The 24,613-nt window shown below is 37.4% G+C and overlaps 1 protein-coding gene across 7 annotated transcripts in view; it reads left to right on the top strand.

Annotated features, from left to right (window-relative positions):
* Positions 1–24,613, top strand: part of CCDC85A (coiled-coil domain containing 85A) — a 184,987-nt gene that overhangs the window by 125,069 nt on the left and 35,305 nt on the right. For 2 of the 7 annotated variants that reach the window (XM_058164902.1, XM_058164894.1), the window contains exon 3: positions 8,129–8,205. The exons of 1 other annotated variant lie outside the window; for it this stretch is intronic. In XM_058164902.1, coding sequence (XP_058020885.1) covers positions 8,129–8,205 — 77 coding nt within the window. Of the gene's footprint in view, positions 1–8,128; positions 8,206–10,389; positions 10,449–11,971; positions 12,049–24,613 lie in introns of those variants that run through there. 4 more of the 7 variants (XM_058164898.1, XM_058164897.1, XR_009152905.1 and 1 more) reach the window with 4 other exon arrangements.

Raw genomic sequence — 24,613 nt, 5'->3', positions numbered from 1 at the left:
TTTATAGTGCCTTTTTCATGTCTAAATGGATTCACCACAGAATGAAAGCAAGTTTTAATAAGGAGAAAGGAAAACAAAAAAGTTGGGGAAAACCCCTAGATTTTTTCAAATTAAAGGTGCATATGGAAAACCCTAAATCTGCTTCAACAAAAATAACACCAAGAAAAAATTTAGAGAACTTGATTGTTATTGTTAACAAAAATACAGATAGTCTTCAACTTACAACCACTGAATTGGGAACTGAAAAATTTCAGTTACTAAACAATGCGGTCATTAAGCAAGTCATCAAAGGACTGGACTCAATTTTTACAACCATTAATCATAGTGACTAAGAGAATCACATAGTCATTAAGTGAATCCAGCTTCCCCAATTGACTTTGCATGTCGGAAGCTGACTAGAATAGAATAGAATAGAATAGAATAGAATAGAATTCTTTATTGGCCAAGTGTGATTGAACACACAAGGAATTTCGCGTATGCTCTCAGTGTACATAAAAGAAAAGATACGTTCATCAAGAATCATAAGGTACAACACTTAATGATAGTCATAGGGTACAAATAAGCAATCAAATCATATTAGGAAAATCAATAAAAATCATAAGGATACCATCAACAAGGTTACAGTCATATAGTCATAACTGGGAGGAAGATAGGTGATAGGAACGATGACAAGATTATTAGTAGTGCAGACTTAGGGTCTAAAGGTCTAAAATTGTGATTACATATCATGTCATAATTCCTTTTTCCAAGGCTGTTGTGAATTTGAACCATTATTAAATGAACAGTCATAAATTAAGGATTACTTATATAATTTGCAATATTTGATTTTGGATTCTATCTTGATTTGTAGCTATATACTTAAAATCTAGAAACAATACGAAAATCCCAGAAATTTTTCAATTTGGCATTTCTTTCCAGGAATGTACCGTAGTAACATAAAAAATACTTAAAAATTAATATTAGTCCAAATTTAAATTTTGCATTTAAATTTGTGTTACTTAGTAACTGAAGCATGTTAGAATAGCTCTTGGAAAATTCTAGTTCAAATCCTGTTTCATAAAGAAATTGAGCACATAAGTTTAGGCTAGTTGTTTACTCAGCCTAGCACACCTCACACATTAGGGTTAAAGTATGCAAAGGTAAAATAGATCAGGAAAAGAAAATAGTCATTGGAGGAAATTGAGATATAAAAATAATAAGACTTGTAATTGACATTTGCCACAGGCATCACCATTTAAACAAAGCAGTTCCTAATGAGTTTATAGCTTTTTTCTCTCTCATTTTGATCCTTCTGTTCCTGACTTTCCAAGTGCCCAAAAGAATAGAGAGACTATAAAAGCAACATTATTTATTCCTTCTCCTCTTTAGTATCCCAGTGGAATGAAGAGATCTGGATACTCATCTCTTTTTCTTCTTTTCTTTGTAGTCAATTGAGGCACTTGATGTTTTGAGGTGGTGCCTGGAAGCAATAATGGATGAGTCCCAGTAAAGCAAGAATTAAGCCAGACAAAGTGGAGGGATTGTTTGTAGAAGGCTGATCACAACCTGTTTTGGAGGGAGATTGTATTTTGAATCCTGCATTATCACAGAGGTTCTAGATGGGATCAGTGCTGTAATTATTACTTTTATTAGATTAATTAGATCAGCAATTTGGCAGTTTGAATCTCACCGGCTCAAGGTTGATTCAGCCTTCCATGCTTCCGAGGTTGGTAAAATGAGGACCCAGATTGTTGGGGGCAATATGCTGACTCTGTCAACCACTTAGAGAGGGCTGTAAAAGCACTGTGAAGCGGTATATAAGACTAAGTGCTATTGCTACTTACAAAATATAATTAACAATTAAACAATTAAAAAACAAAGCAAGGCAGCCTGGACTAAAAACAACCATCAAAACCAAGGAAGATAGCTCCCTCCCCTCCAACACAGGCCTGGGACTAAAGCCAGGTTTTAAGGGCTTTTCAGAACACAGGAGACAAGGCACTCAGTGGGAGGGATGCATTTCTGGAAGGTGGGGGCCATGACAAACAAGGCATGCTTCATATATCCCTTAAGGAGACCACATTCACAACAACAGAATGGACCTGGAATACACCCACTTTGTCAGAAGATACTGGGCTGGCAAAAACAAAGGGCCAGAGGTTGAATAACAAGGTCATATGCTGTAAAGGGCTTTAAAGATAACAACCAGCACTTTGAATTGCATACTGAAATCAACTGGCAACCAGTGCAGCTGTCATATGGGCATAACAAAAAGTTCCTGTTAGTACTCACACAGCTGTACTTAGAACCAGCTACAGAATTCTTATTGGCTTACGCTAGCATACCAACTACATTATGTGAATAGACAGTATCTGTAACTAATTACCTGGTAATCTTGATTTTGAAATCTTCATTTCCAAAAAGGTCCAAGGTAAACAACAAAACTATTAATAGGAGTTGGCAGATGTAGTTATATTAGGCCAACAGTTTGTAGTCTTCACTGTTTGACAATCCATTTCTGTCAGTACTGAATGAATTCCTCTGCCATTGCTTCCAATTGAAGAGAAATACAAAAAGAAAGAAACCAACAGCAACAAAACCTTCTAGGAGGAGATAGAGACACAGATGTGTCTCTTCTGATACTTCTATACAACTGGCAGTAGCCTGACATGGCATGGGATATTATGCCAGAGACTTTCTAGACAAGATTTTGTATTACTTCATCCATAATTGTATATATAATGGAAGCTTTCTCTTTCTTTCTCTCATTTCTCATTTCTCTGCATAGGCTGCAGAGAGGAGGTGGCCATAGTAATTCCACTCTTGAACTTGTATCCATATCTAGTCTTTGTGATTAGAGGGTTCAAGCCTGTGCAGAACAGGAGGACAATATCACCTTGGTATATGCCACATATGAGTGTGAGCTGCTTGAGTTGACTTCCAGTGTTATCTTCCATGGTCCCATTTAATTCTTGAGAAGATCCTCAGCATTTTGTTGATTTTGTACAGCACCAGGCATTCACAAATCCACAGATGCATGTGACATTGAGCCATAGGCTTTCCTTGAAAGCGGGGTATTTAGCTTCTCGGCTTCTGCTTCTCTAGTGTATTTCCCTGGCCTGGTCGTCAATGCTTTGAGCCTTTGTCTAGAACTTCAAATGTAGTCAGGCTCTTGTATTTATAAATGAGTCTTATCCCTAATCTTGACACCATTGAAGATTACTCCTAATTTTCACACCCTTCTATAATTCCACAGAATTCCACTAACCTCTCACCAAGTTCCCATGATCTTAGCCTCTAACCTCATGTTCCAGGGAGATTATATACTACTGTTCTTGTAGGATCTCCAGGACTATGGTGACTGTAGTGTATAGCAGTTTATTGCTTTTAGTTATGATTGTAGGGATTGCTGTGAGGGCTTTGTTGGTATATTCCAGCATACTGTCTGATGGTACTTTTCCACCAAGCCTACAATAATCAGGGTTGACTGTAGCTAGTTAATCTATTATCTTTTGCTTCATATCTGCAACTGTATATGGAGAGGGAGCTAGTGAAGGTCTGGATTCATCTGTTGGTGCACATCAGTTCTTCTCTTAGCTCTTCTTGGGTATGGGATATAATGTGAAGTTGGTCTATCTCTGTGAGATAGTTTCCTTTCCTGCTGTGAGAGCAGTTTCCTTTTCACTATGCTGAAGTGTTGGCTAATTACTATTTCTCAGTTAGTAATGAAAAACAGCTAGTTAGCCTCAGTTGAAAGTCTTCTATCCATCCATTGTTCTCTTACATGTTTCATAAATCCCCTCTTTTTAGTCCTACTGTTGTAATAGCATTCCATAATTCCAGATTCCATTGTGCTGTGTTTGTTTGTTCCAGTAGTCTACTTATCATCAGATTGTCCTGGTTCTCCAACATCTGACATAGAGCTTGTTAATATGGGTGATGTCCAAACCAGCATAACACTCCTAGTTTGTGTTACTCTCAGATTTTGAGGTAGACTAGTGAAGTGTTAGGGGTTCTTAGGGACCTCTACTGACACAGTCTCCTCTGTCAAAGGCAGCAATCTAACCTTTATGGTATTCAGCCATTTATATGGTCACTAAAGCCTGAAGCCCAGTACTGTTAAATAGCTGTGAAAGCATACACGCAGTAAATTACTAAGTTTTTGTCACTATTTTCTTAAGTTTTTCATTAAGCAATAGCGGAGAATATTTTCTGAAGGTGGTGTGCAATGGACTGATGGGGTACAATAAGTTACTAATTGAATGGGACATCCCCCCCAAAGACTCTGTCCTTGAGCAATTCCTTTCCTTATCCAAGTATCCAAATGAAAACCTCCCGAATAAATTATCCATCTTCTGTGAACATATTGAGTGAAGGATAGCTATTAAAATAACATTGGCAGGGAGGAAGTTTGTTTGGAGTACTTATATAGCATTAGTGATTGAGTGGAATCTCATTTTTTTCTCAGCCATTTAAATATATATATAAAAGCTATATGCTGCTTCACTGGCACTTCAAATGGTGGGATATGGGCTGCACTTCCCTTGGGATCTAGCTGTATTCCCTGCACAGTTTGCAAGGTGCAGTGAAAAGAGAAAACTGTCGCTCTACATTAGTTCCTGTCAAACTCCTCAGTGCATTTGCTAAGATAGATAAAGAGCTGCCATCTGTGGATTTAGTGACAATAACTTATGCTTGCAGAAAAAAATGAGTTAAGTAGAATTCCTCAGAGCTATAAAATACCATTAAAGGCTATTTAAATATCTAACAGCAATGAAGGAGCTGAAGTTTATATGGGTTTTCAAAGATGATATGTAGATGCTGTGAGGTGAAGGCTTATTCTTTAATTCCAGACAAAAAAAAATATCTTAAAATCTTTATATCTTGAGCTAAAAAGAGATGACAATTTTTAACTTGTTTGATTTCCAGATGGATTATTTTATTCTTTATGTGGACAGTGAAGGTTCACAAATTTTACTTGCCAATTATCAATCCTGATAAAAATATGTGTTGATTGCAACTTTGGGCACATTGATTAAATTGTAATCCCTGAGTTAAGTAGGTGATCACATGATTTGACTTCATTTGTTATTTTCACTATGGCTAGGAAACTTCTACCAGATGCTTGTGCCTTTTCTTCTCATGGGGAGATTTGATTTAGAATAACAGAGCACCACATTTACCCTTGGATCCTGTAGAGTAGCCAAAGAAAGTGAATCTTTGTTGATGGGAAAAAGTTGAGGCATGTGGATGTAATGTCATTTGGATGTATGTATATTTTTCTTATCTTAAGCGTTTCAATCTATGCTCCTTTTGTATCAAAATTGATCAAGATTAAATATAGTGGGGATACAGAGGCAGTGGAAGCTAGGTTCTGATTTGACTGCATCAGAAAGGGGGAAGGGACAATAATGTACCAGTGAAAGAGGAAGCAATCAAGCTTGAAGCTTACCAGAAAACAAACAGCTCACCTATTTGTCCTGGTAGATTACTTTTTTTAACACTCTTAAAGCCTGACATTTCCTGGGCAAGAAAGGCTGTCCCTAAAGACTTGGAAAGCAAAAAGTATATTGAAGAGCCTTTACTTTACTGGGCATTTGTGGTTTCAAACAAGTAACCAAATTATTTCTCTTTTATGTTCTTGTCTGCCATTAGATAGTTCAATTTTAGACTTCTGCAGGGAGGGAGAAAGGAGTAGGAACTTGGAGACAAAACTATGGACTCTAATAATTATTGGAAGTTAGGGATTAGATCTTAAACAATAATATGAAAAGTACAAGACATATTTTCTAATAATATAATATTTAGAATCAGTAGATTCAGGACATATACCATGTTGTATTTCACACACTATATATAATTAACCTGAGGAATTTACAGTAACAAAATTAGGTAATTATAGCTCCTACACATGATTTAAAGTAAAAATGATTAAAGATTCATGGCAGATATGCAAAGCAGTGGTAGCTAAAAGTAACATCAGTAGAGGGAATACATTCGATTTTACAAATGTAAAAAGGTCTTCAGTTAGATGTTCTGGTTTATTTTTTTTATTTTATTTTGTCAAACACAACAGTATATATAAGTGTAAGCATGAAATAACCATACAAATTGGATACAATCAAGGGGAACATTAGGACAGGAACGGTAGGCACGCTGGTGCTCTTACGCACGTCCCTAGATGGTTTATCATCTAGCTAACTCTTCTTGGAAGCAGAATTATGGATAAAAAGACTTGTGCCTGATTCAACCAAACACAATGGTTTTGCCTGCGCTAATATATATCATTTTGCCCGAGTGGAGTTACAAATTCATCCAAGAAAGAGGGAGGGGGGGAAGCATATATAATAGCAACAAAACTATAATTATTTTGTAACATTATAATAATATCATCAAAGGCCTTGATAAGTGTGCTTTCTCAATGCTTTCTTAGCCTTAGCTTCTCGCTTATTAAGAGGGACTGCTTCAATCCATAGAAAATGTGTAAGAGGCAAAATGAAATTGAAATAAAAAGTAATTTGTTAAGTAACCCTTATTGAAAGCTACTGATGCTTCCACTTTTCTATAGCTTATCAGCTACTGGGGAGGCCAGGAGTCGTGGGTGGTATCAATATGTTAGATCCATGAAATAGTGCCAATACAAGGGCCTGCTGAAAATTAGAACTAATCTTGATTGCAGGAATCCAGAGTAAACAGTGGGTGGGGCCCAAAGATGAGGATTGCTGTAATGAAACTTTGTAGCCAGGGTATGCTAATTTTCAAATCATCAAAGTTTACCCTTCACTTACTGTGACAACTCTTCCACAGCAAAGCACATAAAACCTTGGATCATTTTTCCCCTTGCTGTCTTAGAGTCCTATTTTTAGCTTGGTATTTGTACATTTTATATTAATCACTTCTGTCAAACCACAATGGATTGCTACCTTGATCATCTGCAATTCACATTCACCCAGTGCGTGAGCCTATTTAAATGGCCCAACAAATTTTGGAATGGGAGAAAATGAAACATCATTGTTCCTTCTTATTTTATAGGTTCCTAGCAGTTGAGGTAATGGGGGTATAGTAGTTGATCTTATTTGAGCAGCAGAAGCAAAGTTACATAAGATTGTTGAGCTTGTGCGTGACTTTTCTGTCAGCATGACTGCTTTTTAAACACAGCAGTCGTCTTGGTTAAGAAGAAAAATCCTGTAGTATTACCGAACCTATAGACCTGGACTGTAGCAAGGCTAGGATTCCATTGAGTGATATACCTTGTCTATTGTAATTGTTTTCAAATGATTACATCTTGTTTTTTCCTATAGGTTTTTAGTGTTCTCTGCTGTTTTTGTTTGGGGATGAGGCTTTGAAGTATCAGCTAATTCTGCAATTAGAATGGAGGAATGCTATCACACATAGTGTGTGTGGGGGATAGTTCAATGCAGACACCAGTGCCTCCTGAGAAAGATAATGAAAATGCTGGATCCTTTCTTCTAAACCCATCATTTATGCCTCAGCTGCTTCTCTCTGCCTTTGTAACTGTTCTCAATAACTCCTGGACCATTTTGTCGTCCTCTGTGTCTCTGCTGAAGAGCTTCTTTCTCAACATTTACAACATGTCCAATCCATTTTTACCAGTGAGCAGGAGGATCAAAAGGAATGGGTGAATGTATCTACAATGATACTGGCATCTAGAATAGCAGAACATCATATATAATGTTTATTTAAATATTATATATAATGCAATAATATTATATAATATTTATTTAAACAAAAACATCTGCCTCTGTCAGGTCCTTGGGAAGGACCTGATTGGTAGATAAAATGCCAAATTGGTTCGAACCTGATTGTGTAACTGATTATAATAATAGTTTATTACTTTGGATCAGCCCATATAGTATGTTACTCAGCTGTTCTGAGTAATCCAAAACCCTTCAAAGGAATCCAGTACTCACCCATCTCTGCTCTGAGTATTTACACATTTGGAAAGTTAAGTTTCATGAATATATCACCTTCCCTGTAGCCCATAAAAAGGAGAACACATTTACCATATATTTTAGAGACAGTAAGAAGCCAGAAATCTTTTGGTGAGTACTGGCAAACTGGCCTTTAGTTTGCCAGAGCAGACTTCTTTGTGTAATGTAAGTCCTTTTCTTTTGTCTTTTAATTTTAGAATCAACATTGTCCTATGTTAGGCAGCTGGAAGCAAGAGTAAGACAGCTGGAGGAGGAAAATCGCATGCTGCCCCAGGTGGGTGATTTCTGTTGCTAGGCATACTAGTTTGTAGCGGAGGTCTGGAGATAGAAGATTAAGACTGATTTATGCTAGGGAATGGCTCACTGTGCTGTAGAGGAGATTGTGGGTATCTGAATGCTTTTTATACCTTTCATAGCTGGGAAGTTGAAGTGTTACGGTGTTTCCTGTTAGTGTCAGCATCCTAAGGGTTGCCTGGATCAAGGGGTTTAAATTTTTCATGGAGTAAGCAATTAGTCAGATAAGGAGTGATGGACAAAACTATGGAGCTGTAATGGAATAAGTCATGATGCAGAAACTGTAACTAGGGCATTTCAGTCAGAGGCATCCGATGATATGTGGATTCATTATCTGCCCTCTGGAACTATGAAATACCTATATTTCATAGCCACTGAGGAAAACAAATTGGTCAATTAGGGAGATAGACCTGCTTAGTCGTAAAATGATTATGAAGGTTAATTTATTAGACAGTCAAATTGCCCTATAACATGTTTGTTACACATGTTTTTGTAGTTGAAACTCTACCATGCAATTCTTGCTTATGCAATGAAGAGTTGTATCTGGAACAAGTAATAGTCAGGTATTTTCTGTGTAACAGTTTTCAGCCTTGTCATTTCAGTTACAGTCCAGATCCTTGAAAAATAACTGAGAAAAGAAACAATCATAAAGAAAAACAAGCATATTATGAGGTGCAGTATTCTTGCAGTCTCTAGATTTTATACTTGGGATATTGCTTTCCCTCAAATATGCCCATACACTCTCAAGAAAATGCATTTATAACTCAAGAAGTATAAACTCTGTCAAAATCTGAGCTTAATAAAGAAAGGCAGCTATGTTGATTCATGGACTATAGTATTCTGCTCAGAGTTCTCTTTGATCTTGCCTTCCGAAGAGTGAAGAAAGAGCAGGAACTATGGAAACTCTCTCTGTCTCTCTTTGTGTGTATAGACAACAGTTTCTTGTGGGTGTCTTTATTGAACACTAATAGCTGTTGTTGGTCTCTGATTCTCTTGAGGCAGGGTGTAAGAACTATATGGGGGAGTTAAACAATTAAAGCTCTTGAATAATGGCTAAGCATTACAGAGAACATTCTGCATGTGCCCTCAGATAACAGATTTTTTTTTAAGAGGCAGTGCATATTAGGACATCACATGAATATATGACAACATGGAATGAACTAGGGCTAGATTGAATCTTTCATTCTCAAGATTTATATATTTCCCTTATCATTATCAGAACCACTGCAGTTGATAACAGCAAATTAGTATATTAACTGGGGTTCCCTTTTTTCAGATTGTGACGGAGCAAGAACTGGTCAAATGCAAATCTCCTTGGTTTGTCTGGTTTTGTCTTGTTTTTACCTAGAAATATGCATTTTAGAAAATGGAAACGCAATAGACTACGATGTCTTAATATGGCAATCATCCACTTTACCTCTTTCCATTTAATGTCTCTTTAATGAGCACATTAGCATTTGTGCTTAGAGTAGTTAAGATTAAACTCTTTTTCATACTTCATTTTTTCAAGTGTTGATACTTTACTAGGAAAATCTCACTGGAGGTTGAAACCAGTTTTGCATAATAAATGTATGATTAAAGAAACCTGAAGTTACAAGCTTGCATGAATTCATCAGTCATTTTTCCCTAGTCACATTCTGTGGAATATTTAAATGCTTGAGAAGTTATTTCAAAGTATCCAGATAATTGGTAGCCCTGTTTTAGAAGTTCAAATACAGGCCTTATACACATTTAACTACAGTATTATTTTTTTGCAAAGTTTTCAGTTATATTTATTTTTTCAGTGTCTGAAGAAGGGATTAGTTGGGAACAGAACTTGAAGGAAAAAAATGAAACCCTTTTTTAGGGCAGACGTGTAAAGTTGTCAGTTGCTGGGAACTTGCTGGTATAGAAGAATGCCATAGTATCTTCCTTAGTTTGACAACAACTTGCTACCTCTTTTTTATCTAGCATCTCCTGAATTCTTAGTCAACAAGATCGGTGACAGAATATTGGCAATTGAAGTCCAAGTCACCTCCAGTATATCAGTTAGGGAGAGGGATGTTTAACTCCATTATTTAAGGAAAATGCTGTGTTTCAGAATATGTAAATCATACATCAGAAGCAAAGTGTCTGTGGACTATGGAACAAAAATGGTAGATGTCTGTTTCAATTTACTTCACAGCAGATTGGGAATCTTTGAGGAAAAAATGGAGGAGTACCAATATTTTTGCTGCATGAAATAGTGCCAATACAAGGGCCTGCTGAAAATTAGAACTAATCTTGATTGCAGGAATCCAGAGTAAACAGTGGGTGGGGCCCAAAGATGAGGATTGCTGTAATGAAACTTTGTAGCCAGGGTATGCTAATTTTCAAATCATCAAAGTTTACCCTTCACTTACTGTGACAACTCTTCCACAGCAAAGCGCATAAAACCTTGGATCATTTTTCCCCTTGCTGTCTTAGAGTCCTATTTTTAGCTTGGTATTGTACATTGTATATTAATCACTTCTGTCAAAACACAATGGATTGCTACCTTGATCATCTGCAATTCACATTCACTCCCAGTGCGTGAGCCTATTTAAATGGCCCAACAAATTTTGGAATGGGAGAAAATGAAACATCATTGTTCCTTCTTATTTTATAGGTTCCTAGCAGATGAGGTAATGGGGGTATAATAGTTGATCTTATTTGAGCAGCAGAAGCAAAGTTACATAAGATTGTTGAGCTTGTGCGTGACTTTTCTGTCAGCATGACTGCTTTTTAAACACAGCAGTCGTCTTGGTTAAGAAGAAAAATCCTGTAGTATTACCGAACCTATAGACCTGGACTGTAGCAAGGCTAGGATTCCATTGAGTGATATACCTTGTCTATTGTAATTGTTTTCAAATGATTACATCTTGTTTTTTCCTATAGGTTTTTAGTGTTCTCTGCTGTTTTTGTTTGGGGATGAGGCTTTGAAGTATCAGCTAATTCTGCAATTAGAATGGAGGAATGCTATCACACATAGTGTGTGTGGGGGATAGTTCAATGCAGACACCAGTGCCTCCTGAGAAAGATAATGAAAATGCTGGATCCTTTCTTCTAAACCCATCATTTATGCCTCAGCTGCTTCTCTCTGCCTTTGTAACTGTTCTCAATAACTCCTGGACCATTTTGTCGTCCTCTGTGTCTCTGCTGAAGAGCTTCTTTCTCAACATTTACAACATGTCCAATCCATTTTTACCAGTGAGCAGGAGGATCAGAAGGAATGGGTGAATGTATCTACAATGATACTGGCATCTAGAATAGCAGAACATCATATATAATGTTTATTTAAATATTATATATAATGCAATAATATTATATAATATTTATTTAAACAAAAACATCTGCCTCTGTCAGGTCCTTGGGAAGGACCTGATTGGTAGATAAAAATGCCAAATTGGTTCGAACCTGATTGTGTAACTGATTATAATAATAGTTTATTACTTTGGATCAGCCCATATAGTATGTTACTCAGCTGTTCTGAGTAATCCAAAAACCCTTCAAAAGGAATCCAGTACTCACCCATCTCTGCTCTGAGTATTTACACATTTGGAAAGTTAAGTTTCATGAATATATCACCTTCCCTGTAGCCCATAAAAAGGAGAACACATTTACCATATATTTTAGAGACAGTAAGAAGCCAGAAATCTTTTGGTGAGTACTGGCAAACTGGCCTTTAGTTTGCCAGAGCAGACTTCTTTGTGTAATGTAAGTCCTTTTCTTTTGTCTTTTAATTTTAGAATCAACATTGTCCTATGTTAGGCAGCTGGAAGCAAGAGTAAGACAGCTGGAGGAGGAAAATCGCATGCTGCCCCAGGTGGGTGATTTCTGTTGCTAGGCATACTAGTTTGTAGCGGAGGTCTGGAGATAGAAGATTAAGACTGATTTATGCTAGGGAATGGCTCACTGTGCTGTAGAGGAGATTGTGGGTATCTGAATGCTTTTTATACCTTTCATAGCTGGGAAGTTGAAGTGTTACGGTGTTTCCTGTTAGTGTCAGCATCCTAAGGGTTGCCTGGATCAAGGGGTTTAAATTCTTCATGGAGTAAGCAATTAGTCAGATAAGGAGTGATGGACAAAACTATGGAGCTGTAATGGAATAAGTCATGATGCAGAAACTGTAACTAGGGCATTTCAGTCAGAGGCATCCGATGATATGTGGATTCATTATCTGCCCTCTGGAACTATGAAATACCTATATTTCATAGCCACTGAGGAAAACAAATTGGTCAATTAGGGAGATAGACCTGCTTAGTCGTAAAATGATTATGAAGGTTAATTTATTAGACAGTCAAATTGCCCTATAACATGTTTGTTACACATGTTTTTGTAGTTGAAACTCTACCATGCAATTCTCGCTTATGCAATGAAGAGTTGTATCTGGAACAAGTAATAGTCAGGTATTTTCTGTGTAACAGTTTTCAGCCTTGTCATTTCAGTTACAGTCCAGATCCTTGAAAAATAACTGAGAAAAGAAACAATCATAAAGAAAAACAAGCATATTATGAGGTGCAGTATTCTTGCAGTCTCTAGATTTTATACTTGGGATATTGCTTTCCCTCAAATATGCCCATACACTCTCAAGAAAATGCATTTATAACTCAAGAAGTATAAACTCTGTCAAAATCTGAGCTTAATAAAGAAAGGCAGCTATGTTGATTCATGGACTATAGTATTCTGCTCAGAGTTCTCTTTGATCTTGCCTTCCGAAGAGTGAAGAAAGAGCAGGAATAGCTTTGTGTGTATAGACAACAGTTTCTTGTGGGTGTCTTTATTGAACACTAATAGCTGTTGTTGGTCTCTGATTCTCTTGAGGCAGGGTGTAAGAACTATATGGGGGAGTTAAACAATTAAAGCTCTTGAATAATGGCTAAGCATTACAGAGAACATTCTGCATGTGCCCTCAGATAACAGATTTTTTTTAAGAGGCAGTGCATATTAGGACATCACATGAATATATGACAACATGGAATGAACTAGGGCTAGATTGAATCTTTCATTCTCAAGATTTATATATTTCCTTATCATTATCAGAACCACTGCAGTTGATAACAGCAAAATTAGTATAAATCAGGGGTGTCAAACTGATGTCCCGCGTCCTGGATGCATCACGCCCAGGCCATGCCCACTCCAGCTCCAAAAATGGGAAAAATGTCCCAAAATGTCGTCTGATGGCAACATGACGCCACGAGTTTGACACCCGTGGTATAAATCACCTTGACTCATTGTAAAATTTCAGTTTGAGTGACTATCAGAGATGCATGGGACAAAAGCACAGAAGAACAATATCAGTCAATCAATAATCAATATAACTATGATCTTAGATAAAAGACCAAGAAATGGTGAGTGTATACATTTCCATCTATGTAAACATAGTTTGTGCAGAAAACTTTAGGATATTTGTGTTTTAGTTTGTATATAATAAATATTTATCATTCTTTTCCATAATTTTGATTCTGTTTGATGGATGAATATTAATTGAGATCTCAATGCTTTTTAATGGGCTAATTTGTTGGGGGAAATGGGTCATCTTTTTATCTTTTGCATTGTATATTTTGGCTTAATTCTGATTTTTTCATAGTTGAAGTTGGCTTTTAACATAATGATGTTCCTGTAATATAATTACTTTTTTGCTCCTTTCCTCCTCTGGCAGGTTAAGATGCAAGATAGAATTGCAAACTTTTAGACATTCATTATTTTTTTTCTTAATACTTCTTGCACATTCAACTCTTTTCTTTTTTTGCATTAGTTTACCACCTGAATTCTAAGTTTCCTTCTATTCAGCCCCTCCTGCTCCTTCCTAATCTTCTTTTCCACACCTAATTAAACTGCTAGCTAGAAAGTAATGCCAGTTTTTTTTCTATAATACTTCATTCCTGATATTCTAGTGACAGTACTTTTAAAAGGAAATTCTCCTTCAAATCAAGCTTTATTCCTGCTGTCTTAATGGCATGTCTATATAGCTTTCATGATAATAGTGGAAAACTGGTTTATTACTTTCTTGCCATAACCACCTTCTTCCAAGTCCGATCTTCAGCAGTAGAATTCCCTGGAAGTGTTTTGTCCTAGTGTTAACTATGCTGATCCTGCTTACTTTCAAGCCAAACTAAGTTAGACAGAAGTGGCTGTTAATCAATTTGATGGTTTAAAAAGAAACATATCATATGCATTTTATTAAGAATATAGTATATAAATATGACACCATTATAAACTGACTTTTAAAAAATAGCTTTAAAATTGGAATATATTCACTGAAAAAAGTTATCAGACAGAAGTTGAATGAACTGCCCTTAGCATTGTATTTCTTCCCCTTCCAGAGGACAGATTACAAATGAAAAGGAAAGCTACGGAAACATCAATGATGTCTGTTTTAAAAAAGATCTTGGTTACAGCATCACTGACAAAGCCAATATATAATGACAAATAAATACAGTATTCTTTTTCTGACTGTTACTACATTTTGCTGCCTGTGGAAACTGGAGATTGATAAGGATCAATTTAATTTGCACAGCGCTTCCTTACAACAGCAGTCAAATCAGTAAAGACTTCCTATCTGCTTTGCCAAGAACTTGCAAATTCATCAGTTAACAAGAAAGGTCCACTTAGAAATTGATTTAATAGTTAGCTTTACAATATGGCACCTTTCCATGCCTTGGGTGATGGCCAAGCCATTCAGCCATGACAACTGGACCAGAAATATTTAGGTATTGTCAAATGTAGACAGCTAGTTCCAGTTCAGAATGAATGGCTGATGTTTTCAAATAGTTGTTTATAGTCTCAGAATGTTGATAAAAATAAACTCTTGATCTCTTGTCTTTGAGGTCCCTTCAGGTTTTTTTTGCTTTTTAGAATTGCACCATGAGCAGTATCTGATGACTGGATCCAGTGTCTGGATCTTTCACCATTTATCCACTGAGTACTTTTTTGGCTCATTATGAGGAATTATAAGAGAGACTAAGCACATCTTAAACTCATGATATTTACTGCATTCAAATAAATATGCTAGGATCCAGTGACTAGATATCACCAGAGGATGCTTTGTTTAAGGTCTTTTCAACTCTAATGTCGGTCTTGTTTTAAAGAACTCTAGTCGCCAGCAGAGAACAGGGCACAGCAAGGATATTGAATTGTGAGCAGGAAGGATTTGGGAAAAGTGTAAGAGAAAATCGTTCAAAGTAAAATGTATTCATTCAATGCCCGAGAAATTTAAGGGGTGTTGAATTCAAGAGCAATACTTTGGTATGTACACAAATCTTGCAACACTTTATGTGGTCGCAACTCATCTAAGTGAATAGTTTTGAGTTGCTAGTTCTTAAAAGGCTGGATTTCGATCCCTACATACTTAATTCTTTCTGTGGTAGCATATTAGTTTGCCACTATATTTTCCTGATGCATTCTATCTTTAATAGCTGGGCAATGTGTGGCAAGTGAATGCAAGAAAGTGCTATCTAATCTCTCTGTACTTTGGCCAGCTTAGAAATATGAACATCCTGTTTGATGCAGGTTTTATTTTTAATGGGCTAATTTGTTGGGGAAATGGGTCATCTTTTTATCTTTTGCATTGTATATTTTGGCTTAATTCTGATTTTTTCATAGTTGAAGTTGGCTTTTAACATAATGATGTTCCTGTAATATAATTACTTTTTTGCTCCTTTCCTCCTCTGGCAGGTTAAGATGCAAGATAGAATTGCAAACTTTTAGACATTCATTATTTTTTTTCTTAATACTTCTTGCACATTCAACTCTTTTCTTTTTTTGCATTAGTTTACCACCTGAATTCTAAGTTTCCTTCTATTCAGCCCCTCCTGCTCCTTCCTAATCTTCTTTTCCACACCTAATTAAACTGCTAGCTAGAAAGTAATGCCAGTTTTTTTTCTATAATACTTCATTCCTGATATTCTAGTGACAGTACTTTTAAAAGGAAATTCTCCTTCAAATCAAGCTTTATTCCTGCTGTCTTAATGGCATGTCTATATAGCTTTCATGATAATAGTGGAAAACTGGTTTATTACTTTCTTGCCATAACCACCTTCTTCCAAGTCCCTTCAGGTTTTTTTTGCTTTTTAGAATTGCACCATGAGCAGTATCTGATGACTGGATCCAGTGTCTGGATCTTTCACCATTTATCCACTGAGTACTTTTTTGGCTCATTATGAGGAATTATAAGAGAGACTAAGCACATCTTAAACTCATGATATTTACTGCATTCAAATAAATATGCTAGGATCCAGTGACTAGATATCACCAGAGGATGCTTTGTTTAAGGTCTTTTCAACTCTAATGTCGGTCTTGTTTTAAAGAACTCTAGTCGCCAGCAGAGAACAGGGCACAGCAAGGATATTGAATTGTGAGCAGGGAGAATTTGGGAAAAGTGTAAGAGAAAATCGTTCAAAGTAAAATGTATTCATTCAATGCCCGAGAAATTTAAGGGGTGTTGAATTCAAGAGCAATACTTTGGTATGTACACAAATCTTGCAACACTTTATGTGGTCGCAACTCATCTAAGTGAATAGTTTTGAGTTGCTAGTTCTTAAAAGGCTGGATTTCGATCCCTACATACTTAATTCTTTCTGTGGTAGCATATTAGTTTGCCACTATATTTTCCTGATGCATTCTATCTTTAATAGCTGGGCAATGTGTGGCAAGTGAATGCAAGAAAGTGCTATCTAATCTCTCTGTACTTTGGCCAGCTTAGAAATATGAACATCCTCCTGTTTGATGCAGGTTTTATTTTTAATGGGATAACAAACTTCAATTTCTTAAATATCTAATTTAGTAATGCATAGAATCAGAAAATGGGGGATATGGAGGGGACCAGAGGGAACAACCATTCCAACTCTTCTCAGTGTGCAGGAAAACCAGTAAGACACTGAGCTTGTCGATTAGAAAGGTCAGCAGTTCGGTGGTTTGAATCCCTAGTACAGGTCCGTGTGAGCAGGGGGTTGGACTAGATTATTTATTATTTTTTTATTATTTATTAGATTTTTATACCGCCCTTCTCCTGAAGGACTCAGGGCGGTGTACAGCCAATATAAAACAATAACAATGTACAGTTAAAACAGAGAATTAAAAAACTTATTCTATAATTGGCCAAAAATTTAAAATGTATAAACTTAAAAACCCTTAAAATTCATACAAATACAACCCCAGTTAAAATTAATATTTAAAATTAAAAATTAAGAATTTAAAAAGTTTAAGCCAGTTCCGCTCGAATGAATAAATGCGTTTTCAATTCGTGGCGGAAGGTCCGAAGGTCAGGAGATGAGCTCCAAGGTCCCTTCCAACTCTGTTACTGTTACCATGTTATCCTTGAAAGATGACTTCCTAGCTTCTTAAAAATATTCAGAGGGGAACTCAGAATCTCCGTAGATTATTCTGCTGTTGTACAGATCTTACAATTATATAGTTTTTTCCTTATATTTAAAGAAAACCTAGGTAGCTTTAATTTAGGCTGATTATTTTTGACTTCTATAGTTCCTGGTCACCTTCTCTATTTCACCCTATAATATATTTAAACACTGATATTATGTCTCCCTTCAGGCTTTTTTTCTGTAGACTGAACATTCCAAGTTCCTTCCGGCTGTCTTTATTGGGAATATCCTTAAGTAGTTGCATCATCTCCTCCTCTTAAAAATGCTGAAATTGAGGGGAATTATATCCATAGCATTCTCTTTTCCCACTGAAGTAGTTACTTTTCTCAAAGGAGATGAGATTTGTCTCGCATGACTTACTTTTGACAAAGCCTTACTGACTTTTAGCAATCACAATATTGTCTTCAAGAGACTTTACAAGTGACCTGCTCCATTAACTGCTCTAACATCTTTCCAGGTATTAATATTAGGCTCACTGGCTGAGAATTACTGGGATCCCTCATCCCCACCGCTTTCTTGAAGAGGAGAACTATTTGTTCTCAAGTCTTCTGACATTTTCTCAGCAATTCAGGTTTCTAAAAGAAAATTATCAAAAGCCATAACACAATGGTTCTTGAACTGGAGGTAATTACTCCAAGGATTTAATTTGGGCATATCCTGGGGATAATGGAGCAATTTACAATTGCTTGTTTTGTGTGTCAAGTATCCATTTTGAAACAGCTGCTACAAGGACACTTGTGTAAAATAAACGTCTCCTTTTGTAGGGGTAATGACATTATTCAAGCCTGAGAAAAGTGATAATTGGGTAAAACAGTTTGCAAACAATTCCTTCCAAGTTGTAGGATGTACATATTTTATCAGGACATGAGACCTAGAGGCATCCAGATTAGCTACATCTTAATTTACCCACCCATGTTGTGTTTATTCCTTTCCTCCCCTCCCCGCCTTTGAATATAAAGACAGAGGCAAATAGGAATTCCTTATATTCTCTTTGTGATCTGTTAAGATTTGTCCATTTGGAGCAAATAGTGAGCCCACCATTTCTTTTGCCTCCCTGTTGTTAACTACCGTTTGAAGAAACACTTCTTGTTGCATTTTTCCTGGTTTGTTAGCCTTATTTCATTTTGTGCTTTTGGTTTCCTAAACTCATTTCTACATATCTGAGGTAAATCTTTGCAGACTGCCTTGGTCACTAGCCGTTCCATTTCCCAAAAGCACCCTCCTTTAGTTTTAACCTCCTTGTGAGCTGATTTGTCTTCCTTATTAGTATTGGGACTGCACTATCCTTAATTCCCTTTTCAAAAGGTCCCAGCCACTTTTGCTTCAAGCTTTTCTTCTCAGACAGGGCCGATTATACTCACTGTCACAACATGGCCTTGTCAAATAAAGTTGAATAATTAATTATTCTTGTGCATGTGATTTTCCTGACTTCGCATTTTTATGAGACTGAAGATGGCATCGTATGACAGAGGGAAGTAATTTGCTTGAACAGTGAAATACTTGTGTGCTTCACTTTATTGGATTTATACAGAAATTTCAATGTTGGAAAAGCATAGCCCAAGGAAACTTCAGAAGCACCATTCTAATTACAGCTATTGATTTTCACTATCCTTCATTTGTTTTTCTTTATTTTTCCTTTGGTCTTCTCTGCAATTCTTTTTAGCAGAACCATAACTGGCAGGAGAGAACCTCCTGGACTAGCAGCTCCTGCTTGAAAAGTGGGTGACAGCGATGATTAGAAGGGCCTTTGCCCAGGGGCACCTTGTGATCAGTTGCACCTATTTCTGAATTGTGAGACCTTACTCATGATAAACTCATGGAATACATTACTGTAATATGCTCTGTGTGGGGCTTTCCCTTGGCAAGCATTTGCGAGCTTCAGCTGGTTCAGAATGCAATGACACAGACCCTTTTGAGCAGTCCACTGGTTCATGAGCTGCCAAGCTCCCAGCGGGATTCCATGTACAATTCAGGAGGTTGGTCATTATCTATAAAGCCTTGTGTGACACACAGCAGGTTATTTATGGGACCACCTGTCTCTGCTTACCGCACTAGATCTGATAGAGTTGGCATGGTCCAGATCCCATCAATGCTGTCTTGTGGGACTTAGGAGCTGTGCCTTCATTGTTGATGTAACTGCTTTGAAGGACTGCTTTCTCCTGGATATTTGAATGTTCCAGACCTAAGAGATCTTTCAGAATGTTCTTTAGTGAGTGAACCCTGTTGTTTTGTTGAATTTAATGTTTCTCTCATCATGTCCTTGGTGAGATGGGCAGCTTGAGTCAATGAATCCATTAGAAATCATGAACCATGCTTCAGAAGGTGGTAAAGCCAAGTTACCAGGACAGGGAAAGATGTTCTGCCCCCCTCGTGATAGTTGATTGAAACATCTCCCATTAGATTGAAACATCTCCCATTATAAATTGAATTTATAAGGTGTTAACCAGTTGATTTCAAAAAACAAAACTTCCAGAATTATTCTACAAGAGTGTATTCCTGAAAGTGGATCCACCCATTTCTATGAACTTTTTTGGAGAACTGGATGCTGAACGTGCATGGGGTTTTTCCTTTGACTACAATCTCTGCTGCCAATGTCTCCCCTTTCTGAAGGTTTTGAAAGGAATAGTGGTTCCTCAAACTTTTAATAGAATTGGTCTGTCCCCTCCCTTCCTTCCTAAAACAATACGCCAGCCGAGGACCGTATGCAAGCAATTTATTTACACTTAGCCGGGTTTCTTCTGGCAACAAAAGTTCTGGCAACGTTCCTTCACATGCCAGCCAAGCCCATATCAAGTAGCAATGTGCCGACAGACCATTGCCAGGGCAACCAGGAGTCTGCAGGATGATCTAAAGTACTCACAAGTAATCCCAGCCTTCAGTCCAAAGCAGTCAAAGAGCCAGTAGTCCGTAACTTTGTCCGACACAAGGGCCTACGAAGCACTCCCCCTGCTTTTATCCCCTGTGGGGTATGGCTCCAATGACTCAGCACTCCCTGGGCCTGCCCCACCTTTTCCTCTGCTGCGCATGCTTATCCCGGGGTCGCTGTTTCGCATCTAGCCAAGATTGATCCTCAACAGCTGGTTCTTGGGGCGTTGCCAGGGAGGAGGAGGGGTCAGGGGAAAGAGGCCTTGTCAGCGCCTCCTCCTCCTCCTCCTGGCCTGCAGCTGGAATCTGGGACGGTGCCAGGGAGCAGGAGGGTCCAGGGGGATAGGAAAGGAGACCTTGCCCCCTCCTCCTCTTCACTCTCCAAGTCATCTGGCTCCAGGAGGCCAGGCCCGGGGGCCAGAGCCACAACAAGAGTATTCCCTGGCAGTGCAAGAAGTTGTTCCTATCTGGCCGCCATATTCTGTATCTCCCCTCAGGTAAGACTTTTTAAGAACCTTCAGTGGATACCCTTGTGATAGCATTTTTTTCGGAGGTCATTGTAAACAAAGATGATTGTGCACTGGCCAGAATCAGCTTGTGTGAATGGCTATAGAAAATAAATAGAAAATTAATGAATTAATGATGGAGGTTCTCAAATACGCATAGGATTGAAAAATTGATATAATACAGCACAGAGTTCTGCAACAATCGCAGGTGTTATCTGAAGAATCCACCTTTATCTCACTTCTCATTAGGAGGAATCTTATAGATGAGTAGGGTTCATGTTTGTTCTCTGGTCTTCTTCTGCCACTTTTTGGAAACTAGATTGGATCAAAAATCTTAAATGCAGCTATGTTTAGATAATTGCGATTGCTCTTACTTTTCTATCCAGCTACTTCTTTTCTGTTAGTTTTCATTTGGAAATATTTTTTAAAATGAGAGATTTTTGAGAATTGGGTTATACAGGTTTTTTAATCTAAACTTTATTTGTGATAAATACCAGCAAAATTGTATTATATACATTAAAATAAGTAGATATAGTAAAATTACTTTCAGATAATTTTTATTAAAATTTGCCTTAATTTTGCTCTTGATTATGACACAGTTGATGACATTGGCCATGAGAACAGCAACAAAATCAGAGCCATCAAGGAATCTTAATTTTCATTAGAATAAAAGAAGCTCTGATTTCATAATTCTGATTTTATCTCTGTATTTGAATTTTTGTCACTGTTCCAGATACATTAATATTGTTTCTTTTTCTGTGTTTGTTTGGTTTCCAAGCTGTTGAGATTTCCTGAGACCAGTTTGCAGGCACATAGTTTATTTTGGCTTAGCCTAAAGGTTAAGCTAGTTACGGGAAGGAAAGGAATGACATTAAAGCTGGAATGCCAAGCTGACCATCAGGACACAATATGCTTCGTCAGCTGGCTTTTTTCTTTCTTTTACTGAGATTAAAGAGCAGAAGCTGTTCCCAAATGCATCCCCCAGTGCCAAATGAGCAATAGCTGCTGGGTAGAACCAAGTCTATTGGAAAACCTCTTAAGGCGTGCCTGTCCTCAGGATACTGATGTACTTCCTCCTACTCTCTAGGTTTTGGCTGTTCTTGCTTGTCAAGGGGAAATTGCTGGGGGAAGTGGCAGCCAGCCTGACATTCTCTGAAAGAAGCAAGATGACAAACGATATACCATCCAAGACAATGAACTGGACACATAACATTGGGTTTTGCACTTGTTCCAGCCCTTATTGATCACAGTAAAAAAAAAATATCTCATTTTTAAAAGCGCAATGCTTCAGAGCTGGAGAAACGTTTGTTTTACTTTTGTTATAAACTACATTATGGTACAAACATTTAGATTTGCTTTTCTGAAGCAGTATACTGGAGAGCTGTGAGACATAAGTTCCTGAAATGCAAGAAAGCTCAGTTGAGTTGAATCTCTGGCAAGAGTTGAGGCTACTAATCAGAGGTGGGTTTCAGCCGGTTCTGACCAGTTCTGGAGAACCTGTAGTGGAAATTTTGAGTAGTTCAGAGAACCGGTAGTAAAAGTTCTCACCAGCCCCACCCCAATGTCTTCTAAGTCCCAGCTGATTGGGAGGAAATGGGGATTTTGCAGTAACTGTCCCCTGGCTTGGGGAGGGAACTGAAATTTTACAGTGTCCTTCCTCTGGAGTGAGGTGGGAATGGAGATTTTACAGTATCTTTTCCCTGCCACACCCACCAAGCCATACCCACCAAGCCATGACACGTCCACCAAGCCACACCCACAGAACTGGTAGTAAAATTTTTTGAAACCCACCACTGCTACCAACTGTCTCTCTGGTGATTTACTACAGTAGAATTGGGATTGTTTCTTTCCGGTCATCTTGCACTGGGATAGATTGTAGCTGCATATACTGACTGCACAAACATCTTTCAGTTTGCATCAAATTGAAAAAAAAAAGAAATCTGCAGAGTAAAGAAGTTTCTTTTTTTTTAAGTTTTATTAAACACATATTAAAACATTGGACACGGTGTAACCATCCTGGCATTATCTTTGCCATACATACTAAAATAAAAGATAAATATCATATATACCTTACTACTTATATACATTTGGTCTATTCAGTATTTACATATATAAAGACATCATTCTTCTATATATATTACTTATACATTTGTCTTATCCACTTTCATTCTATTGTAATTATGTACATAACCTTAGTTCTCCATTCTATGAATTCTAGTCAGCTCATTATTTTTCATCTCTCCTTTCCGTTCCAACCATTGATAAAATTTGTTCCATATCTCATAGTATTCTGACTCGCCTTTATTTTTCAATTCCAGCATTAATCTGTCCATTTCCGCACATATCAAGATTTTTTTAATCACTTCATCTTCGAGGGGAATTTCCTTATTTTTCCAATTTTGGGCAAAGATCATTCTTGCTGTTGTTATAATATGAATTATTAAATAAATTACCCCTTTACTATATTTCCCATTTATAATTCCCAATAGGAATAGTTCTGATTTATATTGTATTTCTGCCAGCCATAAATGAATTTTCCACCAATACTCATTTGCTTTTTTACATGACCGTCACATATAATAGTACGTGCCTGATTCATGGTTGCATTTCCAACATTTTGGTGATAAATTTCTAAACATTTTTGCTAATCTCGCTAGCGGAAGATGCCACCTGTAGAACATTTTATATAGATTTTATTTATACGGTATTGCCAATGTTATTTTCCTCTTTTTTCCCCATAATTCTTGTCACTTTTCCAATTGCATATTGTACCCAAAATTTATTGCCCATGCCACCATTTTTTCCTTGACCTGTTCTTCCTCCATTTTATAATCCAATAAGAATTTATAGATTTTCTTTACCAATTTATTATTTGTCCCCAGAAAGATCTTATCTATTGTCATAGATTCCCTATTAATGCCCCACTCTTTCATTTCTTTCAAGTAATGTGATTGGATTTGGAAATAGGACTACCACTCCAATTATACCCCTTGTTATTTTAATAAGTTTCTTTATTCAGCTGTCCACCCTATTGGTAGACCAGACTAAGAAACCAATATCACAAGGGTCAGTACTATTTTTATTGTAAAAAATATAGTAATAGCTCTAGGACTTAGACTAGTAAAGCCCTAGCACTTTAGACTGTAAAGCACTGCTTCACAATGCTTTACAGCTCTCTCTAAGCGGTTTTACAGAGTTTTACAAAGTCAGCATTTTGTCCCTAACATTTTAGGGACATTTTACTGACCTCAGAAGGATGGAAGGCTGAGTCAACCTTCAGCTGGTGAGATTCAAACTGCCAAATTGCAGGCACCCGGCAGTCAGCAGAAATAGCCTGCAGTACTACATTCTAATCGCTGCGCCACCGCGGCTCTTGAATAGAATCTGTTTATAGTAATAACCATATGCTTCTCCCCAGGGATGAAATGGTCCTGGTTTGGACTGGCTCGCCCGATCCGGTAGCAATGGCGGTGGGTGATTCGGAACCAGCAAAAATCCCTGGCCCCGCCCCCTTCCCCTGCTGAGCCGTGCATCATCAGAGGATTTTTTTTTACTTTTAAAAGCAGTTTTTCTTCAGCTGAAAACATGCCTTTAAAAGTAAAAAAAAAAGCCTTTGAGGATTGCGCGGCTCAGCTGAGAT

Source organism: Ahaetulla prasina, chromosome 1, assembly GCF_028640845.1.
Source record: "Ahaetulla prasina isolate Xishuangbanna chromosome 1, ASM2864084v1, whole genome shotgun sequence".
NCBI lineage: Eukaryota > Metazoa > Chordata > Lepidosauria > Squamata > Colubridae > Ahaetulla > Ahaetulla prasina.
The sequence above is the reverse complement of the archived record's forward strand: the minus strand, read 5'-3'. Positions and strand labels throughout refer to the sequence as shown.